The 21,695-nt window shown below is 43.1% G+C and overlaps 2 protein-coding genes across 12 annotated transcripts in view; one reads left to right on the top strand and one right to left on the bottom strand.

Moving 5' to 3' along the window:
• The window catches only part of FBXO36 (F-box protein 36), a 36,638-nt gene extending 34,667 nt beyond the window's left edge, over window positions 1-1,971 (top strand). The window contains exon 4 of the mRNA XM_035133972.2: window positions 225-1,971. Within this exon, the coding sequence (XP_034989863.2) occupies window positions 225-416 (192 nt within the window). The 3' untranslated portion in view covers window positions 417-1,971. The remainder of the gene's footprint in view (window positions 1-224) is intronic.
• Window positions 1,972-3,362: 1,391 nt separating this feature from the next.
• On the bottom strand, window positions 3,363-20,343 carry SLC16A14 (solute carrier family 16 member 14). Of its 11 annotated transcripts, XM_035133755.2 has the most exons (7): window positions 19,775-20,342; window positions 19,343-19,435; window positions 18,821-18,965; window positions 14,806-15,082; window positions 14,298-14,441; window positions 8,604-9,599; window positions 3,363-7,563 (listed from the first exon to the last, which is right to left on the bottom strand). In XM_035133755.2, exons 4-7 carry the CDS (start codon window positions 15,065-15,067, stop codon window positions 7,412-7,414), a joined length of 1,554 nt encoding a protein of 517 aa, XP_034989646.2. In that variant the 5' UTR covers window positions 15,068-15,082; window positions 18,821-18,965; window positions 19,343-19,435; window positions 19,775-20,342; the 3' UTR covers window positions 3,363-7,411. The 11 variants fall into 11 exon arrangements, with proteins under 11 accessions (XP_034989646.2, XP_034989649.2, XP_034989650.2 ...); XM_035133758.2 differs by lacking the exon at window positions 19,343-19,435 and having other exon boundaries at window positions 19,754-20,342; XM_035133759.2 differs by lacking the exon at window positions 19,343-19,435 and having other exon boundaries at window positions 18,821-18,961; window positions 19,754-20,342.
• Between the last annotated feature and the right edge of the window lie 1,352 nt (window positions 20,344-21,695).

Here is a 21,695-nt window from a genome sequence, read left to right as displayed (position 1 = left end):
AGTAGGAAACACTACATACTGTAATTAACAACACTATAGAAAGTTAAGGTAGTGCAATATGCAGTCATTCATTTCTTTGGAAAATCTCCCATTATTACTGGAAATCAAGCAGCCAGCAGTAATTCAAATATTTGTTATCCTTCAAATAACTGTACAGTATTTTTAAAATGACACCTGGCTAATGTTTAAGGCTAATGATACCTTTTTGTTTCTTTTGCAAATAGTTATGCAACTCTGATAAACTATGGGAAATGATTGTAGGAAATTTATCGGGCAGAATTACTCCAGAAATGAGATCCCTGGCACAAGAGGTGGGCTGGAAGCAATTCTTCTTCACTAACAAGATTCAACTGCAGCTCCAACTCAGAAGAAGACGACAGATGAAATCTGACTCAACAGATAGCCTGTCAGATTAAAGGAGTGCTTTTCCTAGCTGGTGGTAACAACTCTAATGTGTGTATTTGTTCCATAAATGTATTGCTTGAAATGTATTTTCTGGAAGAAGAAAAAAAATTCAGTTGCAGGTATACAATTAATGTGGGTCCTGCCTTGATGAACACTCATTATGAAGGTGTGCAAGAACAACTTTTTGGTTTCGTTATTTCATTTATTTTCATTGGGTAAAAAACTTCGTAAGTTTTGTTCATTTACAGTACATTTGTTTTCATTACTCCTGTTTTTGCATTGTCTTTATTTTGCTTTTTCTTAGGGGTTGGTTATGGAAACCACTTTGTAGCCTGCAATTTATTTTTCCAGAAAGACCTAGGCATAGTGTTAACCCAGGGAATTTGATGGTGGTAAGGGTAAGATAATATTAACTGCCACAAAAATGGACCCCCCGCGCCTGGGTGCAATTTTCCTTTAATAATGCATTGAAATGGCACAACATCCAGGGTATTCTGGGGAAATAAAATGGCTGCTGCCAGGAAGAAGCTGCTGAAAGCAAATGATGTTTCCTGTAGCCGCAGCTTAATTCACAAAGAAACAATTCCCTTTCATTTTGTAAAATATGAAACATCTATACATAGTTTGAGGGACCTCATTAACTAAAATATAATGTTCTTTTTTATATTAAAAAAAGGTTGAATACTGTGTAAATATTTCTGAAGGCTTTTTTAATAGCCAAATGTTAAGCCCACTTTTTAACAAACAAAAGCATAAAGAACTGCATGGTCTGGAACAATGGTACTGCTCTCCCAATTTCCACCCTAAAACAGGAATATCCACTTGCAAGTCCAGAAAAGTATTATTTGCTCTAACCATGGCTACAGCTTTCAAGCTACCACTAATGTTTACAAAGGACTTGCAATGTTCTTACTTGGTGTTGTAATACTTTTAAGATTGTCCTAATATTCAACTGAAAACAAGATTAATATGATTTGGTGACTTTCTTCATCTTATATCTACCCTCTGCTCCAGTGTTTATGATACAGTTCAAAATGATATATAGTACATTTTCTGTTTTGTCATATTTTATAAAATGTGCTACTCAAAATTTAGGCCCTACAAGTATTTCACCTCCAGTTTGGCAGAAAAATAAAAATTAACTTTTTTTCAATAATGTTCAGATTTGCTTATGTCCTTAAACATAATTTGCTTAGGGTATACTTAATGACTTGGTTTCCTTGATTTTAGAAACAGTTGAACATTACGTATTAGAGTCTAAATCTTGTCTTAAATTATCCATAAGGGTTTTTTACAGTACATTTTAAAATACTGTGAAAATATTAAGTATTATAGTAACTTAGTCCAAATTGTGTCTTGAATGAACAATATTTTTAAATAAAGAACACTTACAGTCCAAATTGTGTCTTGAATGAACAATATTTTTAAATAAATGTATAATGTGAAAACATTTTCCTGTGCTTAGTGCTGTTCTGAAACAACCGATTTTTTTCCTGAACTGTGTTTTAATTTGGACTCTGCTGTTACATCAGAGGGATGCGGGTGGCGCTGTGGTCTAAACTACAGAGCCTAGGGCTTGCCAATTGGAAGGTCGGCGGTTCAAATCCCCACGACGGGGTGAGCCCCCGCTGTTCAGTCCCAGCTCCTGCCCACCTAGCAGTTCAAAAGCACAAAAAGTGCAAGTAGATAAATAGGTACTGCTCTGGCGGGAAGGTAAAGGGCGTTTCCGTGCACTGCTCTGGTTCACCAAAAGCGGCTTAGTCATGCTGTCCACATGACCCGGAAGCTGTCTGTGGACAAATGCTGGCTCCCTCGGCCTGTAGAGCGAGATGAGTACACAACCCCAGAGTCGTCTGCGAATGGACCCAATGGTCAGGGGTATCTTTACCTTTAATGTTACATCACAGATTTTCATTATTGCTTGACATAAACTGAAGGGTTCTCATGTAATTCAAGTATTATCATAAGTATGTATGCATAAACCTTTGAGATTGAAGCCTAAAGGGTGCAACTCTCCCCTAGTGCCAGCGAAGGCAGCCAAGCTCTGGTAAATGCCACTTACTTAAGAGCCCAGGCCCATCGCCTAGTTGTTGTGCTGGTTCCACTGAAACTACCGCAGCCAGTCTGGCCAGTCAAAACACTTCCAGCACCTTTTCCTTCTGAAAATGAGGGACAAGCCTTGCTAGTGACTGCTGCAACCAGTGGCTAATGAACGATGCAACTGACTTCCATTTCTAGACATGTCTGAGATTTACTAATATTCAGCTGCTGGTGTCAGAGATTTTTTTAAAAAAGGCTAGAGTTACAGACCATAGTGATCCTTCTTCAGTCCTTAATCACACTTCTGGTCTAAAGTTGAACGAGTTGTCCATTCTTGTTTCTAATGGTCTAATCTCTATAGTTGTCCCTAGTAGGGTGATTGTGCCGCTGCACGATTGCGAGCCAGTGTGCTGTAGTAGTTAAGAGCAGTGGACTCATAATCTGGTGGACCAGGTTTGCGTCCCCGCTCCTCCTTATACAGCTGCTGGGTGACCTTGGGCTAGTCACGTCACACTTCCCTGAAGTCTCTCAGCCTCACTCACCTCACATGTTTGTTGTGGGGAGGAAGGGAAAGGAGATTTGTTAGCCACTTTGAGACTCCTTAAGGGGAGTGAAAGGCAGGGTATCAAGTCAAAACTCCTACTCCTCCTCTTCTCCTTCTTTTGCAGCGCTGTGGGGTTGAGGATTGTGCTGCAAGTTACTAAAAAGTTTCATTATCATATAAATGTATATGACACAGAAGATACAACATTTTAGTAAGTATGGAAAAATGCTACTAACAGTAATGTGAACAAATAGAAAAATGAATTACAGTTTAAAGCAATAAACATCTGCATTTCATAAAATCAAATTTGTGTGAAGTCTCCATAAAATTACCGGTAGCATTCCAACAACAAAAGCTGTCATTGAAGTACATATTATCATTATTTCCCCTTTACTGCATTTTCTTAAGATCCCAGTGTTGCACTTACATATTTAAACAATAATTTGATTTACGCACAAAAAATAAGCACCCTTAATAAACTAGTTGAGAGATAGGAGCTCTCAAAACAGAGTAAATGATTGCAGTCACCAAACATTAGGCTGCTTCATTAACCCTCTTCACCACATCCAACATTAACCCTCTTCACCACATCCAAAGGAACATGTTCTGCAGGAGTTTCATGTAGAGGCCCATAAACATGTATCCTGAATGGTGCAATCCTAATAAAATCTCCCCTTCAGTTGTTTCAAGCACTACTACACGTTCCACATAATATCTGTACTGCATTGTTTAGTGTGACGGCACCTGCACTTTGGAACTCCCCGCCTATTGCAATAAAGCACCTGGCTTTGCTAGACTTTTTTCAGGCACCTGCTAAAAGCATTCTTCTTTAGGCAAGCATACCTAGATGGCTTGGGTTAGGATGCATCAGCCTCCCACCAGTGGAGAGTGCCCCTAATGGGGGTGGCTCTGCTGCAGTGGAATACCCACCTCCAGCCTAGTAGGCAGTAAGTTACCATCAGCAATGGCCAGCAGAAAGCTCCAAAAGTAGGGCATTATGGTGCCAGATCCACTCCCTCCCCCCCCCCAAAGGCTGGATCCAAAAGCCAATGGAGAAATAGCTGCTCAGTTCCTCTAACCCCACTTTATGATTGCTGTGGTTTGTGTTCTCTTTCTTCTTTTTGAAAGGGAAGAATAGTGCAAATTCCATCTCCATTTGGAGTGCCAATGCTATACCTTACCCTAGGTAGGTCAGTGGTTCGCAGAGAGGCCTGGTAAAGCAGGGAGGCAATATTCCAAAGAGGGGCTGAATTCTGAAGCAATTGGCAGCTTCTGCTCTCACCAGTCAGGACCTGGGTGAATTAAATGTCCCCTGGCAGAAGATGATGACTGGTGTGCATCATTGTCTGGGTGCAATTTTGAAAGAAGAGTTCAGAACGCTGCTTTCTTCTGATGTTGTTTTGCTGTGCATGACTTTATGAGGAAAACAGATGTTCTGTTCCTCTTCTAATGCCAGGTTTTCTGTACATATAGCAAGATCCCTATATAGGGAAAGGTATACATGTGTACTCCATTCTGAAGGAAATCAGCCCCGAGTGCTCACTGGAAGGACAGATCGTGAAGCTGAGGCTCCAATACTTTGGCCACCTCATGAGAAGAGAAGACTCCCTGGAAGAGACCCTGATGTTGGGAAAGATGGAGGGCACAAGGAGAAGGGGACGGCAGAGGACGAGATGGTTGGACAGTGTTCTCGAAGCTACGAACATGAGTCTGACCAAACTGCGGGAGGCAGTGGAAGACAGGAGTGCCTGGCGTGCTATGGTCCATGGGGTCACGAAGAGTCGGGCACGGCTAAACGGCTAAACAACAACAAATACATGTGTACAAGGATCTCTATTGTTTACGTAAGGAACAGCCCGAGTGTGACTGGCGCAGGGATGTGAACAGCAGAGGGTAAATTCTGGAGAAATGACCCGAGTTCAAAAAGTTGGAGAAACACTGCTTTAGATAAAAGCACTTCCTCTGCTACCACGTGGAGGCGATCACTAACTGGGTAAATGTGTGAACCAGCCATTTCTATACTGCCCCACCATGTTCTCAGCATTTTAAAAAATGTAATGCACTTAAAAGTTTTTGTTGTGCTACCAAAAACAAAAACCCGTACAACACACTTTGAAAAAGCCATATTCAGGTTTACAATGTACTACATATATTTTGTTCTCTGTATATATAATCGAACATTCTGTATTATATTCTAAGGAGTTGCTTCTCAGACAAAATATATACCCTTGATAAATTTCATCCCTGAGAAAGTGGCTCCTTGAGGTTACACAATAAAATTAAAAACAGTACAGTAAATTACACAAACAATAAGGCAGCCAGGGATTTCTGTATGCATTTGGAAACATTTTTCCCCTCTGAGGAAATGTTAAACTGCAACATTTTGGGAGGCAGTAAAGTGAACACTAAACATTCTTTCTAGCTGACATACAACCCGAGATTGTCTTTGGCAAAAATCACAGGGAGATAAGATGGTTCTCCACAGTAGTGGAAGGCAGTACACCAAAGGCTAAATGCTTTCTAAGCCACTTCAGGAGAGGCAACTTGCAGTGGGGAAGCAGCAGAGATTTGGGATGTTTAACCCCTTTTCCTTTTTTCATTTTGCTTCAACAGTCCCTGCAACTCTAAAGTCATGTACTGCAAGATAAACACCATCTGGAATCCTAGAAAAGTATCTTAGGGAAAGAAGTTCCAGCTCTAAAGCAGTCAGCCTGAAAAGAATTAATCATCCACTTCTCCACCCAAAAAAACAAAACCCTGCACTAAAGCTGCTGTGCCTAATTTTTTTTTGGCATGTTTGCATTTTGATGTGCAACATAGTCCTTACTATATTTTACAATTAGAAACACTTCCACATCTAAATTATTTCGTTATTACAATCCAATCCTGCTTTTGAGGCATAATGCAGCAGGGGAAACAATCATACACTGGACTTCCAAGAGCTATGACAATGATAGACTCCTTAGCACTAATTTTGGGAACTAGCTTTGTCCCTTAGTTGCAGAGCTTCAGAAGCTGTTTCCCATGCACAAACAGGGGCAGCTTGCTGAATGGCAGGGGGCACTACACAAGAAGGGTAGGGAGGGAGATAGAGATGGTGAAGAGTGCCACAATCCTTAGTGCTGCATTTTGCAGAGGCCATGATTGGTGCCCTTAACATCAGCTGGCTGTATGTTCCAGCCTTGCTTGTTTAGTCTCAGAGGCATGTGACATAGCAATTACACGGGGGGTGGGGTGGGGAGATCTGACATATGAGGTATGGCATGCTCTGGCTGTGCTAATTTCACCAAAGCCAGTGAAGGCGATTCTGAACTGCTCCTATCAAGTCTTGTGAAATTAAATAAACAATCATTATTTCCCACCTATTCTGCTATCCTAAACTGATAATACTGCTGCAAGAAAAATTGGAATTGAACTCTGCAGAGGCGGCGGCACCACAGTACCTCTGCAAATAAGACTAATAGTTGAACTAGGATCCACAGACACTGTCAGGTCAATTGACTGACAAGCTACCTTTTGGCTAAATATGTAAACATGAAATCAGCAGCCATGAATCTTCAGCCTCACTACCGATCCTTTAATCCTAAGAACCATGACGTAGCTCCCCACTAGGAACCACTTAAATCTTTGAGCTTTTGTTGCCATTGTTCCTTCTTTCCCATGTTGCTGTCTCAAGGTTATTTAAGCTAGCGCAAATAGAATAAATTGCTCCGTGGTCTGCAGACACAAATCATTTATCCCATAATAAAAATAATAACCACAACATTTTCATTATCTTGAGTCCTTAAAACAAGAGTTGGGAACATACTGCCCTTCAAATATTGCTGAACTACAACTCCCATCAGCCCTGACCACTGGCCAATCTGGCTGGGGTTCATGGGCAGTGGAGTCTAACATCATCCAGAGGGCCAAAGGTTCCCCATCCCTGCCTTAAAAGAAGAAACTCATTAATTTGTGTAGTAACATGTCACAGATTGGTATCTGGTTGATGTTCAACAACTAATTTATCAACAGTTGGAATAACCAATAGAGATGATTCTCATATGTGTGATTTCTAATGGGGCTAATTATTTTTTCTCTCTTTTTCCTGTTAGTGTAAATAAGGAGTAACTGCATGTCTGCTGAATTGTGCTTGTGTCAAACCTCTGTGAATAACAAAAGGAAGAACTTATTTTCAACTACTGATCAAGCTGCACCATTGTGTCAGTAGGATGTTCAGCTTTTGAAAAGGTGCCAGTAAAACTACCAGCTGTAGTCTTGTTTCCACCAGTCCATTGATAGTGGCAGTGTGAACTTTATTTACTGTCCAAATATGGTGACTTTCAGTCCAGTTGGTCTCATTAGATGTGCTGTTTGGTAGCATTTCTGGAAAACCAAATGATGAAATGACGTTCTGTTTAAAAAAGCACACAGTACATTGTGCTATACTTTACCACCTTCTGTGTTTTTTGCCGGTGGTGGCTTTATCTTTCCAATACAAGGCTGTATGAGCAAAGTGAGGATTCCCACCATGTAAAGCAAGCCACATATGTAGAAAGAAAAGTCATATTTTTGTGTCAGGTCATAAATCCAACCTGGAAAACAAGAGCAATGCAGTTATCTATAGGATATGATCAATAAATCAGTGAAGAATAGAGAACATTATTTATTCTAATCATAGCATAGTTGTTGGTATCATACTATGCTCAGTCTCTTTCCCCACCTCCACTTGTCTTTCATCCATCTTAACTTCAATAGAAACCATTCTGCACTGCATTGTATGGCTTTGTGATTGCTATGCCTTACACTAACTGGTATCTGATTTACTCTCATCTGCATCTGCACAAAACTCTCCCAAGAAAAAATATATGCTATAAGCCAGAGGGTCTGGTAGAGTCAGCCAACAAAGGGTCAGAGGTAGTGGCTGGTAGCCAATGAGATTAGACATCTGTGAGAAAGCAGATGTTGGTGATGTTCCATCTTCAAATTTGCCCTGTGAACATTGTGTTATCTTGTCAAACAACTTCTACAACACTAGGAGCTCCTTTATTTAAAATCAAGAATGTACCAAGGTATATTTTTTGACTAGGAATGTGACCCATAAATGGCGTGGAATGGGTGAGAATGAATGGTAATTGTACATGAAATGATTCACCGTATATTCCGGCGTATAAGACGACTGGGCGTTTAAGACCCCCAACCTTTCCAGTTAAAATATAGAGTTTGGGATATACTCACCATATAAGAAATACGACCCGGCGTATAAGACGACCGCCAACTTTTGAGAAGATTTTCCTGGGTTAAAAAGTAGTCTTATACGCAGGAATATACAATAATTACTTTATTTAGTGTTTTTATATCCCACCTTTTCCTCCAAGGGACCCAAGGTGGCACACATGGTCCCCCCCCCATTTAATGCCCACAACAACCCTGTGAAGTAGGTTAGGCTGAGAGGCAGTAACTGGCCAAAAGTCACCCAGCGGGCTTCATGGTCAAGTGAGGATTTGAACTCATGTTTCCCAGATCCTAGTCCAACACTCTTAACTACTACAACACCCTGGCTCTCACTATGAACTCTAGGGGCTACAAAGCATGCATGGACTATAAAGTTCGACAAACAAAACTTTGCATTTACCTGCAAAAGGTGGTCCCAGGAGTGCTGAAATCCCATTAGCACAAATGATGATTCCATAGGCATTTGCGAGGTGCTTAATCCCAACTAAATCTTCAGTAACAACAGGCATGAGTGAAAAATATCCACTGGAAAATCCTATTAGGGCACAGACCACAGCGAGCCCAGCATATGTGTGCATTAGTGGTAAAATGAAAATGCAGAAGACAAGAGTGAAGTTGGCTGCCATGAAGACATTCCAAGCACTTACGCAGGGTGAATCAGAAATGATGCCAAGGACGACCTTACCAAGAATGTGGACAATGGCAATAATTGAGGTCAAAGGGAATACATCGTTCTGTGTAGATAGGCCATATTGCTTCACTATTTCTGGAAGATGGATAAAAGGGATAACAAAAGTGCTGTATGCAAATAAGGCCCAAAACACAAAGGCTGCAAACTTTCTGTTGGTGAAGAGGGATGCAGCACCAAAGTAACTAGAATACCAGGTCCAAAAGCCTTTCTGGATTGTAAGAGTCAGCTGACTCACCGTCTTCAGCACACAAAGAGCATAGATATTCTTCCAGTGTCTGGTTACATCTTTGTTTTCCAACTCTGAAAAAATGTCAGACTTTTCCTCCTTGCCTTGCCCTTCCTTTGCCTCTTTCCCCTCCTCCTGTAAGATGCCATTAGATGCCAGTGTTTCTGCAGAGCAAGAGAGAGCTTTTGCATGGCTCTTGCTAACGTTTTCCTCTCTGCTTTTTTCAGTGGCTTCCTCCTTGTAATAAACTGGTCTCATGAGCGCTCCACAAACACACAGGTTCAGACAGACCGCGCCCTGGATGAACATTGCGTTCCTCCAGCCGAACTCCATACAAAGGTATTTCAGCAGAACTGTCATCAGGAAAGCACCGAAGCCCGTCCCAGTTGTGCTGAGTCCCTGGGCAAGTGCTCTTCTCTTCTCAAAGTATTCTCCTACCATGACCACAGCAGGCAGGTATACCATCCCACTCCCAACACCTGAAAAAAAGAGATTCCTGAATCAGCTGGAGAACTTTCATTGCAGTCATAACACATGCAGGCAAACTGGCACAAGGCCCAAACGTTATTATCCAGTATGGCTTCACCTAAAGGTTAAGGATAGGCTTCCACAAGCATCCTAGTGATGCAGCACTAAAACTGCTAGCACATTTGCACAGCTAAGCAGCTTCCAGTATGGTTTTAAATGATGAGAAATGATGAGAAATGATGACAAGGTGTGACTGGATGCTGCTACAGGAATCAGACACGGGCCTATGCTGTGGCAGTATTTTGTAAAGCTTTTATGTGTTGTAGAAATGTGTCGTGATAAAGACTGGGAATAACAAATCACACTCAGTCAGCTGATTCTGAGCACCACAAACTAAAGTTTAAATCAGCCTACTGAGGCTTAGCTGTGTATCCCAGAGCTGATACTGTAGTAGTATAAGCCATGAATTCCTGAGACCTGTAAGATCAGACCTAAATATAGTCACCTGGGCTTAATAAACTAATTATCTCCATCACTAGAAAGACCGTGCATAATCTCAAACTCAAGTCGTATCAACCTCCGAAGCCAGAATGACTCTTCAACTAACACCAAAGCCTGATTCCAGAAATAGTATTATGCATGCTGGAATGGGATCTATCCTCAGTGTTTCAGGTAAAAGCCACAGATTTATTAAGACACATGGTTTCCCCTAAAAGTAGAAGCTACCTCACATGCAGGACTAATAACTAGGGATTGAGTTTGTGGCTTCCATTCCACAACCACCACAGCCATATACTTTAAAGGTTTATTTACTGTATTTAAAACTGTTCCTTTTCTGAGATAAGAGCTGAAACTGCTCCGAGTTCTACTTTCGCTGATGCTCAAACAATTCTTAGTAAGTTAATTGGTTTAAATGGGTGTCCCAGAAAAGACAATCTGCTCTTATGTCAACACTGTGGCATCATCTGTGAAAAGTAGAAAATATTTGCAGACTAATGGACCATATACTTTCTGCCTGTCTCTAAGCACCTAATGTGCTTATGTTGTCAGTTTACAAGAAGTTTATTCCTAAGGTTTCCTCTTCACCTGCCACCGGCCCCTCATTCCAGGCTGAAAATGAATATGGAATTTCTCCTCTTATTCTAATGGGGTCTGCTATGGCCTTAGAAAGAGAGAAGACTAATATTTATTCTACTGAACAGGATAACCCTCCCAGGAGACAGAAGAAAAGTCCAGCTCAGCTTCCGTATGCCATTAAATGGTGTCATAATGTTTTGTTTTCTCTTATCATTGTATTTTAATGCTGCAGGGGGTGTCATTTGGATTTTCCCACTTTAGATGCCCAAATCTCTTGTGATGATTAACAGCTTTGTGGGGTTTCAAGCTCAAAATCATTTTTTTCATCTACACACAACAAAGTTTACTGTTCCCTTTTTTGCCCTTCTAATTATACTCTCATAGTCAGACAGTTGAGTGCAGAAGGCTGCCTGCCCACTTCCATAAAGGGATAGCAACCATCTACCATTTTATCTGCCTTAACGCAATGAGCATAGGCCAGTTGAATGCCTATCTAAATTAATTTAATGTAAAGCTTTGTCAAATGCCACATGTGATAATTATAAACCTCTACCATGTATCATATTGTTAATTTTCCTTCTGAATTAAAAAAAAACCCAAGTCAGAACCTTTCCTTGGAAGGCAGTTGTCCCAACCTGCTGATCAATTTGGTTGCCCATTTTTGCACCTTCTTCAGCTCTAAAACATCCCCTTTTTTTGGTTGTAGCAGCCAGAACAGTACACAGTATTCCATGTCTGGTAGCTTACTCGGTAGTAAGCCTCATCGAGATCATAAGCCTTCTACCTATGGCACACACTCAAATATATTTCTTTAAGCAACTTTCTTTTGAGTTCCTGCCAAGTTTTATATGCCAAGTGAGTTTATCACTTGGGGTCCTTTCCAACTCTAACATTCTATGATCCTATGAAACACCTGAACTGGCCCGGGACACTCTGTTTAACCAGCTGTCATGCCACCTTCAGAGGAAAGGTTATTTAAAGATTATCAATACCAAAACCATAAATCCACTCTGAGAAAATCAAATCAAATATGATTAAGATGCAGTGTCCCAAATCAACCCCAGTGAATATTGCTCATAAGGATCAGCAATGAGACGTTGTCCTCAAATGACACAATGCCTTAGGTGACCCCAATATCTATCTAGTTCCTTTAGACCAGGGACTCCCAAACCTTTCCCCCCATGGACCACTTGGAAATTGCCAAGGGTTTTGAGTTGACACTTAATGATTTTTCTGCCTGTTGTAGCAATTGTAACGTGCTGTTCTAGGTGCTATTTCTTATCACATCACTAGCCACCTTCTATCCTGGTCCATCCCACTCACCCTGTGCGCAGATCGCTGGGGTCATAGAGCAATGGAGCAGCAACTAGGATGCTTGGGTGAAGGACGATATACAAATTTAATAAGTACAGTGGTACCTCGGTTTAAGTACACAATTGGTTCCGGAAGTCTGTACTTAACCTGAAGCGAATTTTCCCATTGAAAGTAATGGAAAGTAGATTAATCCGTTCCAGACAGTCCGCGGAGTACTTAAACTGAAGCATACTTAACCTGAAGTGAACTTTCCCATTGCAAGTAATGGAAAGTGGATTAATCCGTTTCAGACGGTCCATGGAGTACTTAAACTGAAGCATACTTAACCTGAAGCGAACTTTCCCATTGAAAGTAATGGAAAGTGTATTAATCCGTTCCAGACAGTCTGTGGAGTACTTAAACTGAAGCGTACTTAACCTGAACTTTCCCATTGAAAGTAATGGAAAGTGGATTAATCCATTCCAGACAGGTCCGTGGAGTACTTAACCTGAAGCGTACTTAACCTGAAGCGAACTTTCCCATTGAAAGTAATGGAAAGTGGATTAATCCATTCCAGACGGTCCGCGGAGTACTTAAACTGAAGCGAACTTTCCCATTGAAAGTAACGAAACGTGGATTAATCCGTTCCAGACAGGTCCGCAGAGTACTCAACCTGAAGCGTACTTAACCCGAAGTATGAGTGTAATTGGTTCCGGAAGTCCGTACTTAACCTGAAGCGTACTTAACCTGAAGCAAACTTGCCCATTGAAAGTAATGGAAAGTGGATTAATCCATTCCAGACGGGTTCGCGGAGTACTTAAACTGAAAGTACTCAAACCAAAGCGTACTTAAACCGAGGTATGACTGTAATAATAACAATAATAATAATTGTGCCTGCCATTCACAGCCGCTGCTTCCACCATTCTTCCCAGACGTGTCGTGCCATGGACCACCTGAGTAAAGCTTGCGGAGCAGTGGTAGTCTGCAGACCAGTTTGGGAACCCCTGCTTTAGAGTAATGCACTAAGCTTTGTACATTCATTCCAATGCTTCTGAAAGGAACACCAAGCGTTTTATGTTCCACAGTGTATTCTTCATATGGCATTTTGCACACGAAATAACTGGTGTTATGTTTCCAGTAAAGGGATTTTGTCAAATGCTCAACACATTTGCACATCATGGCAAACCGTAATCCATGACTTACTGTGCATGAGCAAATCATGCTCTTTTAGTGTGCAAAGAAAACAAACCATGATCCCCGGCTTAGTATTGTGTCCAAACCAGCACTCAAGCAAACCACAGTTGGTAAGCCAAGAATATTGGTTGATCTTTGTGGCTAGGATGAAACAAATCATGATCCCTGTTTCAGACACAATGCTCAGCTAGGGGTTGTTGTTTTTCCCCTCTGCGCACTAGTAGGTAGTAGTAGAGAAGATAGATGTGGGAGTGATTTGCTCATGCACAATAACAGATGGTTGATATAGCTTACTGTGACATGCAAATACAGCCGTTCAGTTATACTGGTATTATTTAACTATTAATATTAGTGCTGTCTTGCCTGCATTGTTGAAATGCTTGCATCACACCTTCAAATTACCATTGTACTTTTAGTTTGGAACAAAGGGGAACATTGGAATCTTAAAGCATGTCCAAGAGCTATGGGTAAACTGCATGTTTTATTGTTATATGTTATTGTAATTGCGTCTTCTGCTTTTAAATATTTTGCAAACCACCCTGGAAATGTTTTATATGGAGGCATATAAACAAACAAACAAACTTGCCATTTCACATCAGCAGCCACAAGTGCAACTTGGCCATCTGCCCAAGAAGTGTGATATGGGCGTATGATTTGGTGTGAAGCAAAATATAGACATTAAATATTTAGGTTGGTTGTGGCTTTCCAGCTAATCTGAAACACCATGCATCACCTGAATTAAGGTATCTATGCAGGTGGTCTGAAGTGCTTATGTAGATGTTGCAGACGTGTCACCTCCAACATGCGAGGTATCTTCTCATGCGCACTGTTTTGTGTTGTTGTTTAGTCGTTTAGTCGTGTCCGACTCTTCGTGACCCCATGGACCAGAGCACGCCAGGCACTCCTGTCTTGCACTGTTTTGTGTGCACAAATCTAACCCTCCTCCATTGACATGCACGAAGAAACATCTACAGGCTGAGGAACTTGATGTTTGTGGTGGAGTTACTGTGCTCAGAAGGAATTGTAGGTCAGGGTGACTGCCTCTTTGCAAACTGAGGCTTATTTTAGCATTCTGTGTTCTTACAGATCAGTTATTACTACAATTAATATCCGAATGCATATTAAAAAAAATAAAGCATGCTTACCAGCTGTAACTCCAAATGTTATAAACAGGTAATGTACATTTGAGGCATAGGAGCTCAGTATCCAACCTACAGCAGTCAAGATCCCTCCAGCTATTGCTGTCTTCCGGCAACCGCAGGTGTTAATGAACAAACCAATAAAAGGACCTGTGCCAAAACATGAAGAATGGATTGTTTTCCTAAAGCTTTGTTTATTCTCTTCATGGGTATAACCACACTGAAACCACTTGATTCTTACCAGCAATAAGATCAGTAAATATTAGGCCACCTGTTCAAAACTGTTAAGTGCTAAACATCGGTTCTCAAAGATCTAGGCTCTTATTTCTAATCAATATATGAAATTGAGACAATATGACTCATGACAGGCAGATTATAGAAAAATGGAAACAGGCAAACAGTATCATATTTTATACGGGGCTGATGCTAAATATTTTGATCCATAAATGTATCTATCTCTGCAGGAACTGATCTTGGGCATATCCCTTTCTTCTAGAATGGCTTATGAACCTACCTACAATCAGGGTTATACCCATACTGAGGGAGCTGACCCACGCTGTCAGGCCTCGACTTTGGCTGAATTCGTCAAGCCATTCCATGTTGAGAACACCAAGGGCCATTTGTGATCCCATGATGAGTATGTGCACCAGGAAAGAAGAAAAGACAATCATCCAAGCCCATCCACCATCAACATCTGGATTTGCCATAAGCTTCTTCTTCCTGTCTTTGGAATCCTCTTCAAAATCATAGCCAACATCTTCACGACTGGCGTACATTTTCCACTGAGTATCCTAAAACAAACATAATGTTTTCACAGGCTCAGGGTTGTTTTATTTTAGTTTCTTTGGTGTTTTATTCATCAACTCAAATGAAACTGGTTTGTTGGCAGCTCGGCCGCCATTTTGCACCCTCCACAACACCCTGGAACTTCATGAGAGTGGAAAAGGCAGCCACTGCCAAAACCACACACAAAAAATGGCCTCCATTTTTCTAGAGGGAGGATGAGAAAAAGAAAAATCTTGGGGAAATGTACTCTTGAGAAATTTCAGCTCCTCTCAAAGTCAGCTGTAGGCAGCCAAAGTGATATGAATTGGAAGCAGATTTCCAACACCCAGCCATAGCTGTAGGATTTAAAATACTTAACCGTGCCCTTGTAGGGACAGATATTTTGGCCACAAAATGTTTTCACACTGTTACCCGCAATGTATCTTTATCTTTGGATAGCTGCACTGCAAACACACCCAGAAAAAGGAAATGTTGTTTGTCAAAACTGTGCACACGCCATCAGCTGCCCAGAACTAGGATAGGACACTGGCCCTCACCTCACTGCTGACTCAGAGCAGCCTTGACCCAGCCTTGTCTCTTCCATTCACTCACAGATTACTCCACACAACTAAGTGTCATGCAACAAGCCGGCTGCCAGAAAGCCGCAGACTATCCTTAGAGCAGCAATGCCAAACATCAGTGACTGCTGTTTGCTCTTAATCAAGCAAGACCAGCAAGTCCGAAATGCTACACTGACATAATAACTGGGATTCCAGTTATTTGCTCTTCTAGTGTAAAAAGTTCTTTCCATAATTGATACTGTCTTCTTAATAACCCTGTTAGTCGTCTTTGCTCTGGGAACAATGTTATTTCCTCCCACCAATTTTGTCCAAAATACCTTTTTCCTAGTGGGGTTAAGAGCAATTCGGAGGCTTGCAATTTTCAGTAGAAAAACAGCACAAGGTAAAAAGGAGGTTCTATCCCCCTCCCCACACACTTCGTCCTTCCTTGTTGGTGTTCCACCTCAAATTGAAGCACCTGCAGCTTCGATGTATAAAGGAATAACACAACTACACTTAATGTATAGTTCATTCCTTACTAAAATCACAACAGGAATGTGCCAGTTTTGCAGATGGGGAGATTGAAGTAAAGTGATGATGAGCCCAAAATTTTATTAGCTGCAACTCTGTTAAGATTATTTACATTTTAGGGCCCAACTCACTAACAGTGTGATTTAATGCATGTTTATTGAGAAGTCCCACAGTTCAGTTAGACCAGGGCAGTCCAACTTTTTGTATCAAGTGGGCGGCAAGAGCATTTTGACATGGAATCTGCGGGCCACACACTTGGTTGCAGAGGGCCACCAAAAAAGAACCTGAGGGCCGCATGGGGCCCTCGGGCCATGCGTAGGACCACCCTGAGTTAGACCTACTCTCAGACTTACTGCATAGGAAGGTCTCCTACTGCCATTTAAATTTTTTGTTATGTTCCTTCTTAGATATGAGGTTCATTCAGTGGGTCATCTTGGTCAAATCCCTATGTTGCATCCTAATCTGATTTGCAGGATTGTTGTGTGGATAAGTTGGAGGAGGGTATGTGTGGCATCCTGAGCTCCGGGGAGGAAGGGTGAAATAAAAATGTATTTAACCAGCAAATAAACAAACAGCAGTTCTTGGTTTAGCTAGATACCCATTGAGCATAAAATGCTTAGAATGTCTGTAAATCTGGGCCCTTTGAAAGCTGTAATGTTCCACATATTCAATACATGGTGCTTTGAAGAAAAAATAAGCAGTTTAAAGGATTTTCCTAAGGCTACACAAGAGGGCTGTGTCAGAGGCAAACTGGCCAGAGCTCTACAGGCCACTACCGTCCCCTTTTTTTGTCACATGAATGATATTGATTATTCCAGCTCCCCACCCTCACCCCTCCCCGATGATCCTGCATCCAGTATCCTCCATGCAGCATTCTGCTTTGCTCTTGATGGTTTAAGTTTAAAACATAATTGCAGTGTGTGACCAGCACACTTTTTAAACAGCACAACAAAGCAAAATATCTAGGGCTTTTTCCAACACACACACACACACACACACACACACACACATATGGGAGACTTAAGTAACAAAGACATAATTGATGTGGTAGTTCCTAGTTACTGCCAAATCAATAGCAAAAGAAAGTAGAAGTGTTTCTATCAACTCTGGGCTGCTGAATATTGGTACGTGTGTAACTCAGTACTCAGGAGCATTGTGTTCCGCGATTTTTCCTATCTCTTAAAACATAACTAATTTCCTGTGCCAAAGGCATTTCTGGTATGGACAGAAATGAGCAATCTGCTCATAGGCTGTTAATATTTTGCAGACCTGCTTTGCTGTACAGTATGTTTATGCAGGAGTAGGCGCAGTAGAAGCCCCACTCCTACCATCTTCTACATAGGAATAAGCCATTTCAAACCATTATCCTCAGGAGAATGCTGAACTGTGTCTCTTCCCTCTACTTCTTTCACTCTGCTTCTCACATGGGCATAGCTAATATGTGGGTCATAGATCATGTATAAAATGGTCCTGCTGTACACCTTCCTACTAAATCCAATGTATCAGATACATGATCACCATGGGGTTTGTTTCATTTAAACTACTACGATAAAACTTCATTTTATAAAATCTGGTGACAGGTCAGCATGAATGAAGACTGGACTGTGGTCCTCAGCATGCTTTCTTGGAAGTAGGTTTTTGCTTTATATAGGGAAATTATTTAGGAACAGGCTGGATTCTCTCTCCATCCCACCTACAAAAGTCCTGCTTAACAGATAGCTTGGTTCTCAACCCATCTATTTTTGCCTTGCCCAAGCACGTGTACTCAGAAGGAAATCCCACTGCTTTCAAGGGGTTCTGCTCTCCAGTCATGCAATCCTATGCATATCTACTAATTGAGTTCAAGTGGACTGACTCCCAGTTACATGTGTATGTGCTAAACACATTTATTAAGAAAAAAACCACATTGAACCCTCTGGGATGTTTTGTGTAAATGTGGATACAGGACCAGTGTAAATGTGTAAATGTGGATACAGGATATGTGCCACCTGAGTTAGCTGCCTTAAATGATAAAGTACTGCATGTCCTCCAACATTCAGAGGTAGAAATAGGGTTACTTATGCCAAGTTACGTTTAAAGTTGTAGTTTTATATTGCAGTGTCGTTGATGTTATGACATACTGTATATTCCTGCGTATAAGACTACTTATTAACCCAGGAAAATCTTTTCAAAAGTCGGGGGTCATCTTACACGCCAGGTCGTATTTCTTATACGGCTAGTATATCCCAAACTCTATACTTTAACTGGAAAAGTTGGGGGTCGTCTTATATGCCCAGTCGTCTTATATGCCGGAATATACGGTATATAAATCTTCTCCAGAGCACTTAGCCCCAAAAAGAGGCATATAAAATTTCAAAATAAATACTTGGCAAACGCCTCTTCACTCCAAGGCTACGCACCACTGAAGTCTCTTGTCTGCAAGAGGCATAGCTGCCAAGTTATCCCTTTTTTAAAGGGATTTTCCCTTATGCTGAATAGGCTTCCTCGCGAGAAAAGGGAAAACTTGGCAGCTATGGCAAGAGGTACTCCTGTGTTCATTTACTTGGCAACAAACAGCCTGTCTCGTAACAGATTATCATGCTTAATATCTCAAAATAAACCACAGGCTGCAGCATGCGAAATGGCAGGTTGTGTCCTGCATGGTGCCTTATTAAGGCACCTAAACCTGCTTACCTGGGAGAAAGTCCCACGAAACTCGATGGATCTTACATCTGAGTAGACAGGTTTAGGACTGCAGAGTTAATGATCAGGTTGTACACTTCCATGGCATGCAGCCCCCTCAGCCTAATTTCGAAAGCTCTTTGCAAGTTAAGGCTATCTGGCGGAACCAGGCATGGAGAGGGAGAGGGAGAGAGAGAAATGGGGTGTCACAAACAGAGGGGGAAATGGTGGGGCTGAGAGGCAAGGAGCGGCCCCTCCCACTTTCTGCCCTAGCCACGCCCACAGCGCTAGCTTCGCCGCTGCCCTCCAAAAACCATGCGCCCCCGACCCCGAACACAAGGATTGTGGCCCTCGACAGAAAAAAAAAATGTTCCGCAACCAGGCGGAGAAGGGCAGTGCTAAATGATAAAAAAAGGGATGTGAAAATCCTCCCCTGGTTTCCACCTCAGACACAATAAGAACACGTTTTGGGGGGCAGTATTTTACCAAGAAGCGTAAGGCCAGGGGGTAGGAATAAATTATTCCTATTCCTACCGGTAGTAAATGGCTTCATGGTAGTCAATGGCTCGTTCATGTTGCGGCTCTCGCTTCTGGTGTCTTCCTCAGTGGCTCCCCGCGAGCAGAAACCTGGCAGGAGTTGTGGGGAGCGGGCCGCGTAAAAAGCGCGAAATAAGAAGCCCCGCGCAGAGCAGGGAAGGACAGCGGCGGAGGAACCGCGCGCGGCGGGGCCAAAAGGCGACTGGCCGCGAGTTACCTCACGGCGGCTGCTGGAGAAGCGGGAAACCTTCATGCCGGGAGCAGACGAAGCTTGGCGGCCGCTGCGTGCGGAGCCTGCCTGCCGCGTCGGGCGGCATGCATGAAACCTCCCCGCTTGCCCGAGGCCGCCTAGGCTCCGATGCCCAGCCTCGAGGGCAGGCCTGGCTGCCGGCACACCCACCCACTCACCCCGGAGGGAGCCGCTCTTACTCCCGGGCGCCTCTCGAACGCGGCGGATCCGCTGCTGCTTCCCGCGGAGTCCCCGGGACTGCTGCAGTCTGGAGTGGCATCTTCAGCAATGCGCCCGCCCGGCGCTCTCCTCACCCGTGCTGGGGGAGGGACGGACGGAGGGAAGCGGGGTCGGGATTGGGTGGGGGCTTAATTCCCCCGCCGGCCTCGACCCCCGATCGTTGCCCTTTTGTCCCCAGGGCACCTCGCCTCGGCTTGATCGTCCTGCTCTTCTTCCTCCACCAACTCCCTGCACCGCCGGCGGCCCATCTCTGGCCGCTTGCAAGTCGGCGCACTCTTCCCATGTGTGCGAGGCACCGGCTAATTCTGGTTTTGCGCAAGGGAGGTTTGGAAAGCCCTTGGCGGGCTGCCGGAGCCTCTGGTGATCGCTGGGAGAAGTTTGGCGGGGAGCTGGAGCTGGAGTCAGGCAGCAACTGCTGCGCACCCGGGCTTAGGGCAGGAAAAGCCCCTCTCCAGCCCAGCGAGCCATCGGGGAGAAGAGCGCGAAAGAAGGAGCGAACGGTTTGTTGTTGTTGTTGTTCTTAGACAGGCCTCTTCCGCGTGTGGAAACCCTGAGGACAAAAAAAACAGCCCCAGGGAAGATCGAGAGATTTACACTCCTGTTTACGAAAGGCTTTTGGCTTCCAGTTCCATAAATGTTCTCACCACTTACCCCTGGCCTTTCCCCACGCCCACATAGCAGCTCATACCCCTGGCGTCTTTTCTAAGTACAGTAACACACCAGGGACTAGTTTAGAATCATAGAATCATAGAGTTGGAAGAGACTACAAGGGCCATCCAGTCCAACCCCCTGCCAAGCAAGAAACACCATCAAAGCATTCTTGACACATGCCTGTCAAGCCTCTGCTTAAAGACCTCCAAAGAAGGAGACTCCACCACACTCCTTGGTAGCAAATTCCACTGCCGAACAGCTCTTACTGTCAGGAAGTTCTTCCTAATGTTTAGGTGGAATCTTCTTTCTTGAAGTTTGAATCCATTGCTCCGTGTCCGCTTCTCTGGAGCAGCAGAAAACAATCTTCCTCCCTCCTCCATATGACATCCTTTCATATATTTGAACATGGCTATCATATCACCCCTTAACCTTCTCTTCTCCAGGCTAAACATACCCAGCTCCCTAAGCCGTTTCTCATAAGGCATAGTTTCCAGGGCTTTGACCATTTTGGTTGCCCTCCTGTGGACACGTTCCAGCTTGTCAGTATCCTTCTTGAACTGTGGTGCCCAGAACTGGACACAGTACTCCAGGTGAGGTCTGACCAGAGCAGAATACAGTGGTACTATTACTTCCCTAGATCTAGATGCTATACTCCTATTGATGCAGCCCAGAATTGCATTGGCTTTTTTAGCTGCTGCATCACACTGCTGACTCATGTCAAGTTTGTGGTCTACCAAGACTCCTAGATCCTTTTCACATGTACTGCTCTCAAGCCAGTTTCTTAGTTTTCAGATGAGGACAGCCTTGAAATCGTGAAACGCTGCCGAATTTTGTCCTGTATCATAGAATCATAGTAGTGGTGGGCGGGACCTCATGGGTCATCTAATCCAACCCCCTGCAATGCAGGAATCTAAAGTATCCACGGCAGATGGCCATCCACCCTCTGCTTAAAAACCTCCAAGGATGGAGAGTCCACCACCTTCTGAAGGAGTAAGGCCACACTAGTATGCATGCTTACCTGGGAGTAAGCCCCTTGGAACTCATGCCCATGCATAGGATAGCGGCCTGTTAACAAGATCTGTTCTGGCATACCCTTTCATGGACTAGATCAGGCATGAGGAAACCTCGGCCACTCTGGGCCTAATGTGAGTGGCCCACCAGTTCCATGAGCCAGACCCTAACAATCTCCCCACCAAGAAGCTGGGATGGACCAATTTTCACCCCCATCCT

Source organism: Zootoca vivipara, chromosome 5 (genome assembly GCF_963506605.1).
Source record: "Zootoca vivipara chromosome 5, rZooViv1.1, whole genome shotgun sequence".
Lineage (NCBI taxonomy): Eukaryota > Metazoa > Chordata > Lepidosauria > Squamata > Lacertidae > Zootoca > Zootoca vivipara.
The sequence above is the reverse complement of the archived record's forward strand: the minus strand, read 5'-3'. Positions and strand labels throughout refer to the sequence as shown.